Source organism: Branchiostoma belcheri, unplaced genomic scaffold (assembly GCF_001625305.1).
Source record: "Branchiostoma belcheri isolate BF01 breed outbred unplaced genomic scaffold, Haploidv18h27 scaffold131, whole genome shotgun sequence".
Taxonomy (NCBI): domain Eukaryota; kingdom Metazoa; phylum Chordata; class Leptocardii; order Amphioxiformes; family Branchiostomatidae; genus Branchiostoma; species Branchiostoma belcheri.
Genome location: NW_017802725.1, coordinates 561,765 through 575,155, shown reverse-complemented (window position 1 = coordinate 575,155; position 13,391 = coordinate 561,765). Strand labels below are relative to the sequence as shown.

Genomic DNA, 13,391 nt, shown 5'->3' with positions numbered 1-13,391 from the left:
AGAATTCACCCACGACAACGTCAATCACACAGATAACCTGCACTGAACCATGGTCGAACGGACCGTACCACGTGTGACATTACATAGGGGTGTGAACGTGATTAATCATTATTGCTCTTGATAATTTCAGCCACCAATCAAAAGTAATTATTCTCGTCGTACAATTTTAAAGTTGTTTTCCGTGCCAAACCCAACGATCAGGATACCTTCTGCCACAGCAAGTGTTTATAACCGAAACTTTTTGACACCCCCCATTTGTTAAATAGGAGGCCCCAAGTGTGGACCTCTCCTTGGTGCTGAACGCGCCATCAGTTCCATGTATTAAGTATTGCAGTTGTGGTCTCAGTACTGTTACTCTCCAAGCAGAGGTTTGGGGTCATTTTTGACGTGTTTTTAGGCTTTTTTGTCGGGGTTTCTCTCTTTTTTTTACCCAACCCAACAAAGAATTCCAGTACAAAAGAGAAACCCTACAAAAAAGCCTACAAACCCAAGGAAAGCCTTATATTTCGAAACTTCACAAACATTCGTCAAACCCAGAAACATGCAACACTCAAAAAGAAGAGTCAATAGAGACCTGGTGTACATTATGTTTAATATATCCATACTAATGACCACCACAAAACAACAGAAGGGTGCACAGTATCTGTTAACACAGCTTCTCACCATCTAAGGTGGCTGTATTTGAACTTGCGGGCATATTAAGAAAAGTACAAGACATGTCTGTCGCACGTTTGTCCATCTGCGAAAGGGACCTATTTAGCCGTTTCACAGGCCGACATAGGGATGTTTTAGTACTTTTACTAGCCTCTACCAGGCTTCGGGAGGCGGCATTCGGATGCGGCAAACTGTACTCTCCAGCGGACCAAAGATTTTTCTATTGTTCCCAAAGTGTCTTTTTAGTTGCCCCGTCCCATATTTTAGTGGAGAGTGGCCATCGGGACACCGTTAATTTCGAGCCCTGTCTCAGCACTTCTCCTCAGTAGAGGTTTGTGGATTCGCGTAGATGGCCTCGTTGAAATTCGCCAGGTTGATGTACTCTTCCTCTATCAGCGTCTCCATAGCATGTTCCAGGTCTTGGAAACTCGGTCTGTCTGTCGGCTCCTCTTCCCAACACGCCGCCATGATTTTGTAGATTTTGTCGTCGCAGTGAGGCGGTTTCTCCATCCTGTAGCCGTGCTTCACGTAACCCATGACCTGGCGAGAGGTCATACCTGGGTAAGGGGTGGCGCCGAGAGTAACAATCTCCCACAACAGTACGCCGAAGGACCACACGTCGCTCTGAACAGTGCACAACCTGCAACGTAATTACGTCGGTGAAGGTTAGACATCCAGGTAATAAGATACGCCGAAAAAAACAGTTATTCAAGCAACTGGATATGCTTCCTGTGTTAGGTTATGTCTATGGAAACATTGTTTTTGCTCTGTTTCCTCTTTTTCTTCTCCACATCAGTAAGGCCAATAATGTGAACCAGACGTCTGTCACCATGGTAGCTAGTGTTGGGTTACATCATGTTGCAATTTCATAGCAGGAGGGATTTAGACTCTCGTCTGACCATATAATATATGTCAAATGTTACCTTTCTAGTTTTAATTACTTTGATTATATGCTTATAAACAAACGAACCTCTGGAACAGAGACTCGGGCGCCATCCAGCGGATCGGCAGGCAAGCGTTGGCCCTCCTCTCGTACACTTCCCCCTCTCGCGAGATTCCGAAATCTGACACCTTACAGGTCCGGTCCGCAGCAACCAGCACGTTTCTAGTGGCCAGGTCTCGGTGGATGATCTTCCTAGACGATAGGAAGTTCATCCCTTTAGCCACATCCCAAGCGAACTTTGTCAGAACCCGTGAAGACAGAGACTTGCTTCCACCGTGCAGGTTGTTATAAGTCTGCTGAGTGCGGCTGGCACGCAGGTTGGACTGTAAGCTTCCACCGGACACGTACTCTAGGAGCAGGTAGAACGGTTCTTCGTCTGTGCAGCAGCCGAGGAAAGACACGACGTTTGGGTGACTTCCCAGCATCTCAAGTACGTCCAGTTCCTTGAAGAAAGCAGGCAGACTGGCAGCAGGACTTGACACCGATTTCAGCGTCTTCACGGCAACGATGGTTATACCTGGATGTCCTGACATGTTCAAAGCTTCAGCTCTGAAGACATCGCCGAACCGTCCTTGTCCAAGTTTTTCCTTCACAGTCAATTTGCTACGAGGAAACTCCGATGAGGTCTTCACATCTTCATACACACTATCCGTAGTAGGCTGATTTTTAGTGTCTCCTTGCGCCACCAATAGACCCTGGTAGGTGTGAGTAGACAGTCGCCCACGAGGCAGTCTGAGACTCTGGTAGCCATCTTTGGGACTGCCTGGTATTTGTTCTAACGTCACTTCATCAGGAGCGCTGCTATGTTGCCGTTCCATAGAGGCCACAGTCCGTCTGATCACGAATACAGCAGCGACAATAACGGCAATCAAAACCACTACGCAGACCACTACTACTGCGATGATGATCGTTGTGGTTGAATTGGTGTCTGGTGAAGATGCGGTTGGATGTACTGTTGAAGATGCATCAGATGAAATATCTACGATGAGGACTGTTGACGCTTTGGCAGGGGTAAAACCCACATTGTTCGTCACTTCGCAGCTGTATACTGTGCCCTGTAGGTCGCTTGTGACTTGTACGATGGTCAACACACCATCGCCAATGATGTATTTGTGCTCAGTACTCGGGTCCATGACCCTGTCCCCTTCAGTCCACGTGTAGATGAAGGTATCCGGGTTACCGTCGGCAGGGCAGCTGATGTTGGCTGACTGTCCCTGCGTCACACGAGTTACGTCGGGCAGAGGAGTGACAATCTCGGCAGGATATCGGACATTAAGGGTCATATGCGTCTGTGCGTCGCTAGACAATGCCGGATGTCTGACCACGCATCCGTACGTTACTCCATTGTCCCCCTTGGTGGGTGAGAATGTGAGGTTCCGGGTTGATGTGAACGTCCCGTCACTCACCTGTGCGTCCTCCTGATCCCCAGCATCCACAGGACTGTCCACATCTCCTCTGTACCAGCTGATGGTGGCAGCAGGGATCCAGCCAGTCGCCCTGCAGGTGAGAGTCAGCTCCTCTTCAGTACTTGGCGATGGTGAGGATGCCTCTATGGAGAATACTCCAGAGAGGAGAACTGTAGGTTTGTGATAGAGAGCCGTAATTAACACACACAGTACACACATGCATACACACAGACACACGCGCACGCACGCACGCGCGCACGCACGCACACACACACACACACACACACACACACACACACACACACACACACACACACACACACACACACACACATGCGGAAGAAGCCCGAAACTGTAAGACGTGTAAACTGTTAATCTTACCAATTTCAACTTGACAGAATCTTCCCTCCCATCCAGCTCTACAGTTACATACAAAGTCGTTCACCAAGTCCACACAGCTGCCCTGGTGCTCACAGGTGACGTTTTCACAGTCATCGATATCTGGACAAGTTAAAAGTTATACAAGTTTATAATGGTAATTAATTTTCCAAGATACAAGCCACATAAATTTACATGAAAAAGAATTGCAATATGCTGACAATGGCAAAGAGAGGGCATAGACACTCTATTACTAAAACAATCGTATGTTGTTAAGTAAAGGTTGAAAATGTAATAAAGTGAAGTTATCGTCCTCACCTATTTCGCAGTTAACACCGGTGAATCCCGGTGCGCAGGAGCAGTTGTAAAAATCCACGCCAACTTGGAAACAATCGCCGTTATTTTGACATGGATCACTAGCACACTCATCAACATCTGAAAAAAAAGTAAACAGTAGAAGAATGCAGTTACCGCTTAAGTTAAAAAGGAGAAAGAGGTTATGTTTTACCGAAGTGTACTTAATCTTCTTTAAAATGTCAAGAATTCATAATCACTCGTATGACGAAAGTAGGTGAGGTATCAATGGCAGGAAATTGCTTACCATCCTGACAGAATCTTCCCTCCCATCCGGCGCTACAGTTGCACACAAAGTCGTTCACTAAGTCCACACAGCGGCCCTGGTGCTCGCAAGTGACGTTCTCACATTCGTCGATATCTAGACAAGTGAGAAGGTCGGACAAGCTTATTAATTAAAGGTTAAGGAGGTTCTGTGTCACCAATGTGTGCCTCTTTTAATGTTGTTTTAAATGACAAGAATACACATATATAACAATAACACTCGTATGGCAAATGTAGGTGAGATATCAAAACATAAACATCTTCTTACTCAAAAAACCAGTATTACCATATACAATAGCTTAATATACCCATATCTAACCTACGGGAATATAGTCTGGGGATGCGCCTACAAAACCACACTACAGCCCCTAGTATTACTCCAAAAAAGATTTGTTCGTTCAGCCACCGGCGCCAGTTTCCACGCACATTCTGCACCTTTGTTTACAAAACTTAAGATTTTGAATATTTTTGATATAAACAGACTTCATCTGATGCTATTTACGTTTAAATTCCTTACTTATTCTCTTCCAGACACATTTAATGGTCTTCTAAATCTTAATTCCCATTTTCATACTTACCAAACTCGACAAAGTGCCCATTTCCATATCCCCCTAGTTAGAACGTCCGTAGCTCAAATGAGTGTAAAATATAAATGTATAACTACTTGGAATAATCTCCCGCTCCACCTAAAATGTTTAACATCAATAATTAGCTTTAAACGAAATCTTAAAAATCACCTACTTTTCTTTCCCACCGACATTTGACATATTATTACTTTGATTTCACCTGTATAAGTTTGAATTTCTTTTTAAAATTCATTTATTTATTTCTTCAATTCTGCAAATTGTCTGCACTGCAGTTAAAGTTCTGTTAACCTTTGTTCTAACATATCATTTCTAATTAGCGTTATTTATCAATCAATTTTGTTATTCATTGTAACGGTTACTATTTGTTTTGTTACCATTATCATATTGATCATATTGATCAAATTTATTAATTACTTATTGTTATTTATCATTACCATTTGATTTGTTAACATTATTTCAGTTGTTAATTAATTTTGTCGGGGAAGATCCCAGACAAGCCACTATGGCTTCATATCTTTCCCCAGCATTTTATTTTATTGTCAGTAATATGTTCATTTTATTGTTCTTAAATATATGCGAACCAATAAACAAACAAACAAACAAACAATTGCAGGAAATGTGACATAAAATTGTTTATCTTACCATCCTGACAGAATCTTCCTTCCCACCCAGCGCTACAGATGCACACAAAGTCGTTCACTAAGTCCACACAGCTGCCCTGGTGCTCACAGGTGACGTTTTCACAGTCATCGATATCTGGACAAGTGAAAAGTTATACAAGTTTATAATGGTAATTAATTATCCAAGATACAAGCCAGATAAATTTACATGATGTTATTCTGAAAAAGAATTGCAATATGTTGACAATGGCAAAGAGAGGGCATAGACACTCTATTACTAAAACAATCGTATGTTGTTAAGTAAAGGTTGACACCAGCCCCCGAGCAGCACGGGAGAGCACGCATGCGACGTCTGCGGACGGACCTGCCTCTCCAGAATAGGACTTGTTAGCCACAGAAGGACACACAGAAGTGACGTCATCGTCGGCAACGACGGACAGCCTTAAGCAAGTAAGCAAAGGTTGAAAATGTAATAAAGTGAAGTTATCGTCCTCACCTATTTCGCAGTTAACACCGGTGAATCCCGGTGCACAAGAGCAGTTGTAAAAATCCACGCCAACTTGGTGGGTACATGTGCCGTTATTTTGACAAGGATCACTAGCACACTCATCAACATCTGAAAAAAAGTAAACAGGAGAAGAATGCAGTTACTGAATGCAGTTACCGCTTAAGTTAAAAAGGAGAAAGAGGTTATGTTTTACCGATGTGTACTTCTTATAGCTTAGAATCCATCCGTGAACGCTTTATCTCCGTGAAGGCAGAGCGGAGGAACGGGGCGGAGATAAAGCGTTCACGGATGGATTCCAGGCTATACTTCTTAGTCTTGTTTTGACAATAATTCATAACCACTCGAATGTCGAATATAAAGTTTATCTCACCATCCTGACAGAACCGTCCGTCCCATCCAGAGCTACAGTTGCACACGAAGTCGTTCAATAACTCCACACAGCGGCCCTGGTGCTCGCAAGTGACGTTCTCACATTCATCGATATCTGGACAAGTGAGAAGGTCAGACAAGCTTATTAATTAAAGGTTAAGGAGGTTCTGTGTCACCAATGTGTGCCTCTTTTAATGTTGTTTTAAATGACAAGAATACACATATATAACAATAACACTCGTATGGCAAATGTAGGTGAGATATCAATTGCAGGAAATGTGACATAAAATTGTTTATCTTTCTATCCTGACAGAAATTGTTTATCTTACCATCCTGACAGAATCTTCCTTCCCACCCAGCGCTACAGATACACACGAAGTCGTTCACTAAGTCCACACAGCTTCCCTGGTGCTCACAGGTGACGTTTACACAGTCATCGATATCTGGACAAGTGAAAGGTTTACAGGCATACATATAACCACATACATATAACACCATATTGACAAAGAACATTACAAGAAACGCCACATCAGTTATTATGGAGGAGAGTTACAACATACTGCTTGAAAGACAGTAAAAACGAGGGGATATGGACACTCAAACACTGGAAATGACTTTATAAGTTATCGTACCTATTTCGCAGTTAACTCCGAAGATAATTCCCTCCCATCCAGACGGACAGTGGCAGGTATAAGTGTATGTGGTCAAATCGGACATGCACGTTCCTCCGTTAGTACAGGGAGAGCTGTAGCACACGTCTAACTCTGGGAATTGAATGTCAAGACTTGTAAATTAAAAGGACTGACAGATTCCTTAAAGATTCTTCAGTTAGGCATGTAAGAAAAAAAAGGTTGACTTTTTCAGTGTCCTCAACGAAAAACGCTGGATAAAGGGGTCGCATGTCATCATTGTCACGAATGGAACTAAGGCCACTGTCATTATCATCAATATCAGAGCTGTCACGTGACTTCGTTGAAGTTGAAGTGTGACGTCAATTCTGGATCAGAGGTATCTGTAGACTATGTCGGCCCCCGTCTCGGTTGAGTGAAGGGTTATGGGCCCTGATGTGAATAGCCACTTTCACCCCTCTCAGGAAATAGTCTTATTCAATATTTTCAGTGTCCAGTGTATCAGAACGTCCAGGAACGATCAGAGTGACTGGTCGAAATCTCTAAATATCAGAGCTTTTGTTCCACGCTGTTCATGTGATACAAACTACGAATGTATGTTATATACTAGCTACTGGATATTACTTCGTGACAAGAAGTTCTTCGCGAATATCGCGAAGTTAAAACTCTCGCGAACAAAAATGCATTTACAGTACCTGATCTGTATATCAGTTGAAATCCTGATATCTCCACGTTCCTGTCTGTGAACAGGTTCACCCACATCTGCCTGGTGTCCACCCTCTGTGCCGGCGGAGTGCTGTTTCCGCAGAAGAGGCCGATGGAGTTCTGGAACGGGACGATTCCCGCTCCTATCTCCAGGGCATCCTTACACACATCCGTTCCGTCATTGTCCTCGTTGATTTCCAAGTGAAATTCACCCAAAAACGTGATATCTATGCCTGAAATAAAGCCAGGGTTGAAGTTTATGAGGACTGATGTTATACACTGTATCACGTGTATCAATCATTCGACTGCACACAGCATACGGCCAATCTGGAATGGTTGCTAGCTAAGTTCCTTTCTTTCCATTTTTTTCGTTTCTGTGCATCTCTCTCTCATTTTCCAACTTTCATTCATTCATTCTTTCTTTTCCCCATCCTGTCTTTCTCCGTTCTTCCCCTTTTGATCATTCTTTCATCCTTTCTTTTTCATTCATTCATTCATTCATTCATTCATTCATTCATCCATCCATCCATTCATTCATTCATTCATTCTCTCTTTCGTTTACCTGTGGCCCCTTGTACGTCGACGCACCACGTGTAGTCCATTCTCGACGGGTAGTCGCCCGGGTACCCTGGAGACTGTATCACACCTGCTGGAGACCTGAGCGTCTCGTCACACTGGGCACTCGCAGAGTCTAGAAAAACAAGAAACGTACAGAACAATGTGAACTGATGAGTAGGCCTAATCAGCTACAACTTTTGTTGATTTGCATGTTATCATGATGTGTGATTTAGCTAATATTCAGTCTACAATACAAATACGAACAAAGTGTTAATAATTGGGAAAACAGTCCAAAATAACTAACATTGAGGCGTGTTACGTGTCTACTCCAGAGGTTCCGCGGAGTATTACAGCTTACAAGCTATTTATCATTGTCAGACATGGTACTGAGTTAACAGTGTTCCTAATTAGTCCGAAAAGCAGGGTGAATAGAACTTTCTCTGCGTGAGTATTTGAGGAAATGCCGCAGGAACTTCTTCAAACAAATTACTTACGATGTAAATACTGTGTGCATACAACAATATTTCATTCAGACATTTGTGATTGTATCTGACTGCCGCTCTGTGGCGCGCAAATATTTGATGAAGTTGGCCAGAAGCACCGAAAAAAAACCCTTTTGTTACCCCAACTTTGTGTTTGTTTTTGTGTTTCATAAGCAAACATTATGTGCTTCCTGTCCGATGCTCACAAATCTATGTGAATAAAAAATAATAAAAAAAAAAGCTTTCATCCTGAAAGAACTTAAGTCACACCTGCTCTCTGGGTTAAATTGAAAAGGATAGATAAGTAATAAAGAAAGGCTCTCAGATTTTAACTGCTCGATGAAACACTGCCAGTCGCGTCACCAAATTCTTCCGTCGGTAAGGAAATCTAGTTTAAGATCAACAAACCATGTCAAATAATGATTTAATACATTCCTATCACTTCCAAATATTCCATTAGAATATGTGAATACACCATGCTTCCAACGCCCTTTCACTGCATGCAAAACCTATACAATATGCATTCTCAGGGTACTGGCTTACGAAAAGTGGGCGTTTGTGCTAGTAGCTGCGCAACCGAATTCATTCATACACTGCACAAGTCATGTTCTTCTTATGGTAATGGTAGAATGGGTCAACATGACAAACCTGTAGTACAAGCACAAAACGCCCAAGCCCAAACTTACCCAAGCCCAAACTAACAGTGAATGTTGCATCCAGAACAGTGCTTTATCAAGAACAACGGTCAGGCACGGTTCTGGATAGTCCACGCGTATCCAAAATCCATTCCTGGGGCAAATCTATGTTCTTAGACACGCTGAGACTATCCAGAACCGTGCTTGATCCTAACCCATTCAGGCATAGAACTAGATATGTGCGGTTCTGAATACAACAGTGAACTTACCGATCGTTGCTACTAGCAACAGGAGAACCCACGACGCTTTGACGATCGCCATCTCTGGTCGTCAGTATCTGCAAACGCAATATGTGGAGCACTGCGGAAAGCTAGAGTCGGAACTTCGCAGACGTCGAAAATAGCGTTGCAAACTTCCTCTTAAGTAGCCTGGGTACCATCCCCAGTAGTATATTCGCAAACTCTATAACTGGGTCTGGACTTGCACACATATAAAACGATTGGTCATGACGTCACGTAATGAGCTAGCCCGAGCAGCGGGGCTTCATTTGATTGGCTGAGCCTCAGAGGCGACGGCCAATGGCGCACCTGCATTATTCAAGTGATGTTTGTTGTTTTGTAAACACAGATCTTCGCGCGAGTGTTCCTTTTCTCGGTGCGTTCTTTTTTTTACCGGTAGGACGCCCAAAACATCACGAACGAAATTATTCAATGCATCTTTTTGCTCATTTTTGAGCGACGATATTCCGTCTAAATCGTCCAAAACGGACGTGATTGCGAGGTCAACATCAACCTCCGTGAGCTGAGCGGCTTGTGCGTCAGCCATGTTGATGATTTATCGCGGAAAGACTGACTACGGCTATATCATGTGCGCTTTAGCGTTCGGTTCGCCGTCGGACATGTTGATGATAAGGCGTTCGGACGTTCGAACGGACGCTAACGTCGCCGTTCGGACATCCGAACAGCCCTTACCTAATATGTACACACCCAAAAAAGGGCTTAGACGAGTAGGACCAATCAGCACGCTCGTTCAAAATCTGAACGAATATTTAGACTCCAGACGCTACATATGTGTGCAAGTCCAGACCCAGTTATAGAGTTTGCGAATATACTACTGGGGATGGTACCCAGGCTACCTCTTAAGGGTTGTTAGGAGGGGTTTGACCTCGACTGTTTGCGCATTTCAAACCTGCCATGACCTTTGAGTTTTCAAACACCTGTTCTACAAATAGCCGAACAATGCATAGCTATGTCGCTATAGCAAGCCGCATGTTCACTACTGTAGATGCGACAAAGGCTTATCTCCAAGCAGATCCCTTTCGGTGACAAAAAGACAGTATCAAATTGGCCAGGCAGTATCCATTGGCCAGAGAAGGTCCGCGGCCACCGGTGGGATTAGCGACAAAAAAAAACGGCCATGTATAAAAAGCTAACGATCATTCCATCACAACCTCTGCTTGGAGAGTAGACAAAGGCGTTATTAAGATCATATCGGTCATTATAACGGCTATAGACAAAACTGCTTATTACTGTATACTTACTACCACTTTCCAAAGCACTTTCCAAAAACTATGTAAATGCATCAGTCACAAAATGAAGGACACCCACAACCGAGAATAAGTTAACTCGACTTTTATATAAACATACAAAAGCAAAACGTAACATCCAAAAACATTTGCTACTGTGAACTGCTTTCTACAGTGTACTTGTGCCTTGCACTAGTTCCAACATCATTGTCTTTGTATCAAGCCACAGGCCAGTTGGAAGGAATTTCTACACCAAAACATATTGCTTCTTGTACCACATACAGAACTATTTGAATGTTTGCATATCTTCTGATCCCTGACTCTTTCAACCATAGGAATGGGGCAAACATTCGGTACATCAATTTTATATACTAGTAGCTGCCATGTTACTAAGATAGGCGTGTGGCAACAGCAATTAAATAATGCTCTTGAAAAAACAGAGGAATTTAAATGAACAGAAACATATTAGAACATCAGATCTATTCGCTACGGTAACAACTGTTACTATCACTACATACTACACAGAATATGGTGAAAAACTAGTGGATGCATTTTTGCAACTTAAATAAAGTGCATCTTAGGCTCAAGATTTCTATTAATGCTCTGGAAATTGATTTTGACAAATTTCAATCTCCCATTGCTTTTGACATATTGTCTCTCCCTAAGTTCTTAGTGTTTACATTTACAAAGGGAACATTTCTTACTAACATTCATTCCATGGTTTGGTCCAAAAAATAACATATTTACTCTGAGACAATGACTACGTCTATCCTTCTCAGGAACAGGCACTTCATATAGTAGCCTTTTGGCACTTATTTTCATTGCTTACTAAGTCAGGTAGCAGCAACAGAGATACACTACCTATCAATTCTAAGCCCAAATTTTGATTCAATCTTGCAATCCTGAAATAAGTTCTACTAGTTTAACTTGCTCCAATCATTCTACTTCTTATGAAGAAGCTTTCCTGAGTGTAAGTAATACAATATCTATTCTTTTAATGGAATGTACATTCTGGGGTTTGACTGGCTTGAATATTACTTCTATAATCCAGCTGCCCAACACTTAAGGTTAGTGTCACTCCAAGCGTGGGTTACTTCAAGCCTGGGCTATTTCAAGCATGGGTCACTTCAAGCGTGGGTCACTTGAAGTATGGGTCTCTTGGAGCATGGGTAACTTCAAGCGCGGGTTACTTCAAACATTGGTCACTTCAAGTGTGGGTCACTCAAGTGTGGGTCACTTCAAGCGTGGGTCACTTCAAGCGTGGGTCACTTCAAGCATGGGTCATGTTCAAGCGTGGGTCACTCAAGCGTGGATCACTTCAGGCGTGGGTTACTTCAAGCACAAGTCATTTCAACCATGGATGACTTGATTCATAGATTACTTCAACCATGGATTACTTTCACCAAGGGTCATTTTAACCATGGGTTACTTCAAGTGTGGGTCACCAAGCGTGGGTTTCTTGAAACGTGGGTTACTTCAGACGTGGGAACTCCTCCGGCAGCAGGGTGAGTTGTCGGCAGCAGGGGCAGGTCCGCTCCTCCTTCAGTAGCCAGCGTGACACGCACGAGTCGTGGAAACGGTGCCCGCAGTCCAGAACACGCACGCACGACCCCGCAAGGTCGTACAGGTCGTCCACGCAGATGGCACAGACGTCGGCGTCAAGGGACTGCGACGGTTGTCTGGTCTGTTCCAAGAAAAGAAACAAAGATATAAATTTATATATGCATACAAATAATAAATAGGTGCCCGCAGTCCAGAACACGGACGCTCGACCCGACACAGATGGCGCAGACGTCAGCATCAAGGGACTGTGACGGTTGTCTGGTCTGTTCGAGGAAAAGAAACAAATATAATGATTATATATAATTAGGGGTTTATGTGCCCCAATATAAGTTATGTACAATAGAGAAAGACTACTGTATTTGTTTCTTACAGTTATCAAGTGAATAATCTCGGATTTTTTTTCTGAAAAAATATGAAGCGACAAGGGGGAAAATAATAACAGTTCTAGGCATCCTATTATAGCCCCAAATACTATGATTGGAGGCATGAAGACTTTTAATCAAATCACTGCATTGATAGATGGAAAAACTGCAACAACTAGGACAAAAATGACTTTCCTCAACTGTTGGCAGCAAAATGTGAGCATTTTTTAGTTGATTCATAACCAGAATCTTTTTTTTTTTTTTTGCAAATCAGAAAAAAATTAAGAGGTGAATCCGAGAACTAACAAATTAAATTGGTGTAGCCTTACCTCTAAGGTTTGCCAGAGCGGCCTCCTCTTGTCGAACCTGTCCTCCAGCTGCTCTTTCTTCTGTTTCAGGTCGACCAGCCGCATGCGGGCCGTCGGGGAGGTCCGAGCTCTCACGGCAGGGGCAGGTCTCGCCTGGTCGGGGGGCTTACACGGTCGCTTCTGGCCGTTCTTGGGATGTGAGAAGACACAGCCGTCACCCCGAGGGCAGTTTCCCTGTAGATTCAATATACAACATTGATTCAGTCTCTAATAGTACCTGAATTGTTGAGTGGTAATAATACTATTAATAGCAGTGGAAAAACATTTTTTAAACATCATGCTGCCCTAATGGCTGACTAAGCTATGGGGAAAAAAGTGAGAGAATGAGTGAATACTAGCAGACATGAGACCGAGAGGTTGTGGGTTTGATTCCTGCCATTCCAGGCAAGGCATTGTGTCCTTGGGAATAGGCACAGAACACAACTTTAAATTTCCTTGCTCCACCCAGGTGTAAAATGAGTACATGACCTCAGTTGGGGGG

At 43.1% G+C, this 13,391-nt stretch overlaps 2 protein-coding genes across 2 annotated transcripts in view; both read right to left on the bottom strand.

Moving 5' to 3' along the window:
• Positions 1-571: 571 nt before the first annotated feature.
• Positions 572-9,440, bottom strand: LOC109464065 (fibroblast growth factor receptor 4-like). Its single transcript, XM_019760986.1, has 6 exons — positions 9,362-9,440; positions 7,980-8,108; positions 7,408-7,650; positions 6,716-6,847; positions 1,625-3,173; positions 572-1,294 (listed from the first exon to the last, which is right to left on the bottom strand). Exons 1-6 carry the CDS (start codon positions 9,411-9,413, stop codon positions 964-966), a joined length of 2,436 nt encoding a protein of 811 aa, XP_019616545.1. The 5' UTR covers positions 9,414-9,440; the 3' UTR covers positions 572-963.
• A 1,294-nt stretch (positions 9,441-10,734) lies between these two features.
• Positions 10,735-13,391, bottom strand: part of LOC109464057 (probable GPI-anchored adhesin-like protein PGA18) — a 6,955-nt gene continuing 4,298 nt past the window's right edge. Inside the window, exons 6-7 of the mRNA XM_019760980.1 lie at positions 12,872-13,084; positions 10,735-12,301 (exon numbers count right to left, since the gene is read on the bottom strand). Coding sequence (XP_019616539.1) covers positions 12,089-12,301; positions 12,872-13,084 — 426 coding nt within the window. The 3' untranslated portion in view covers positions 10,735-12,088. The remainder of the gene's footprint in view (positions 12,302-12,871; positions 13,085-13,391) is intronic.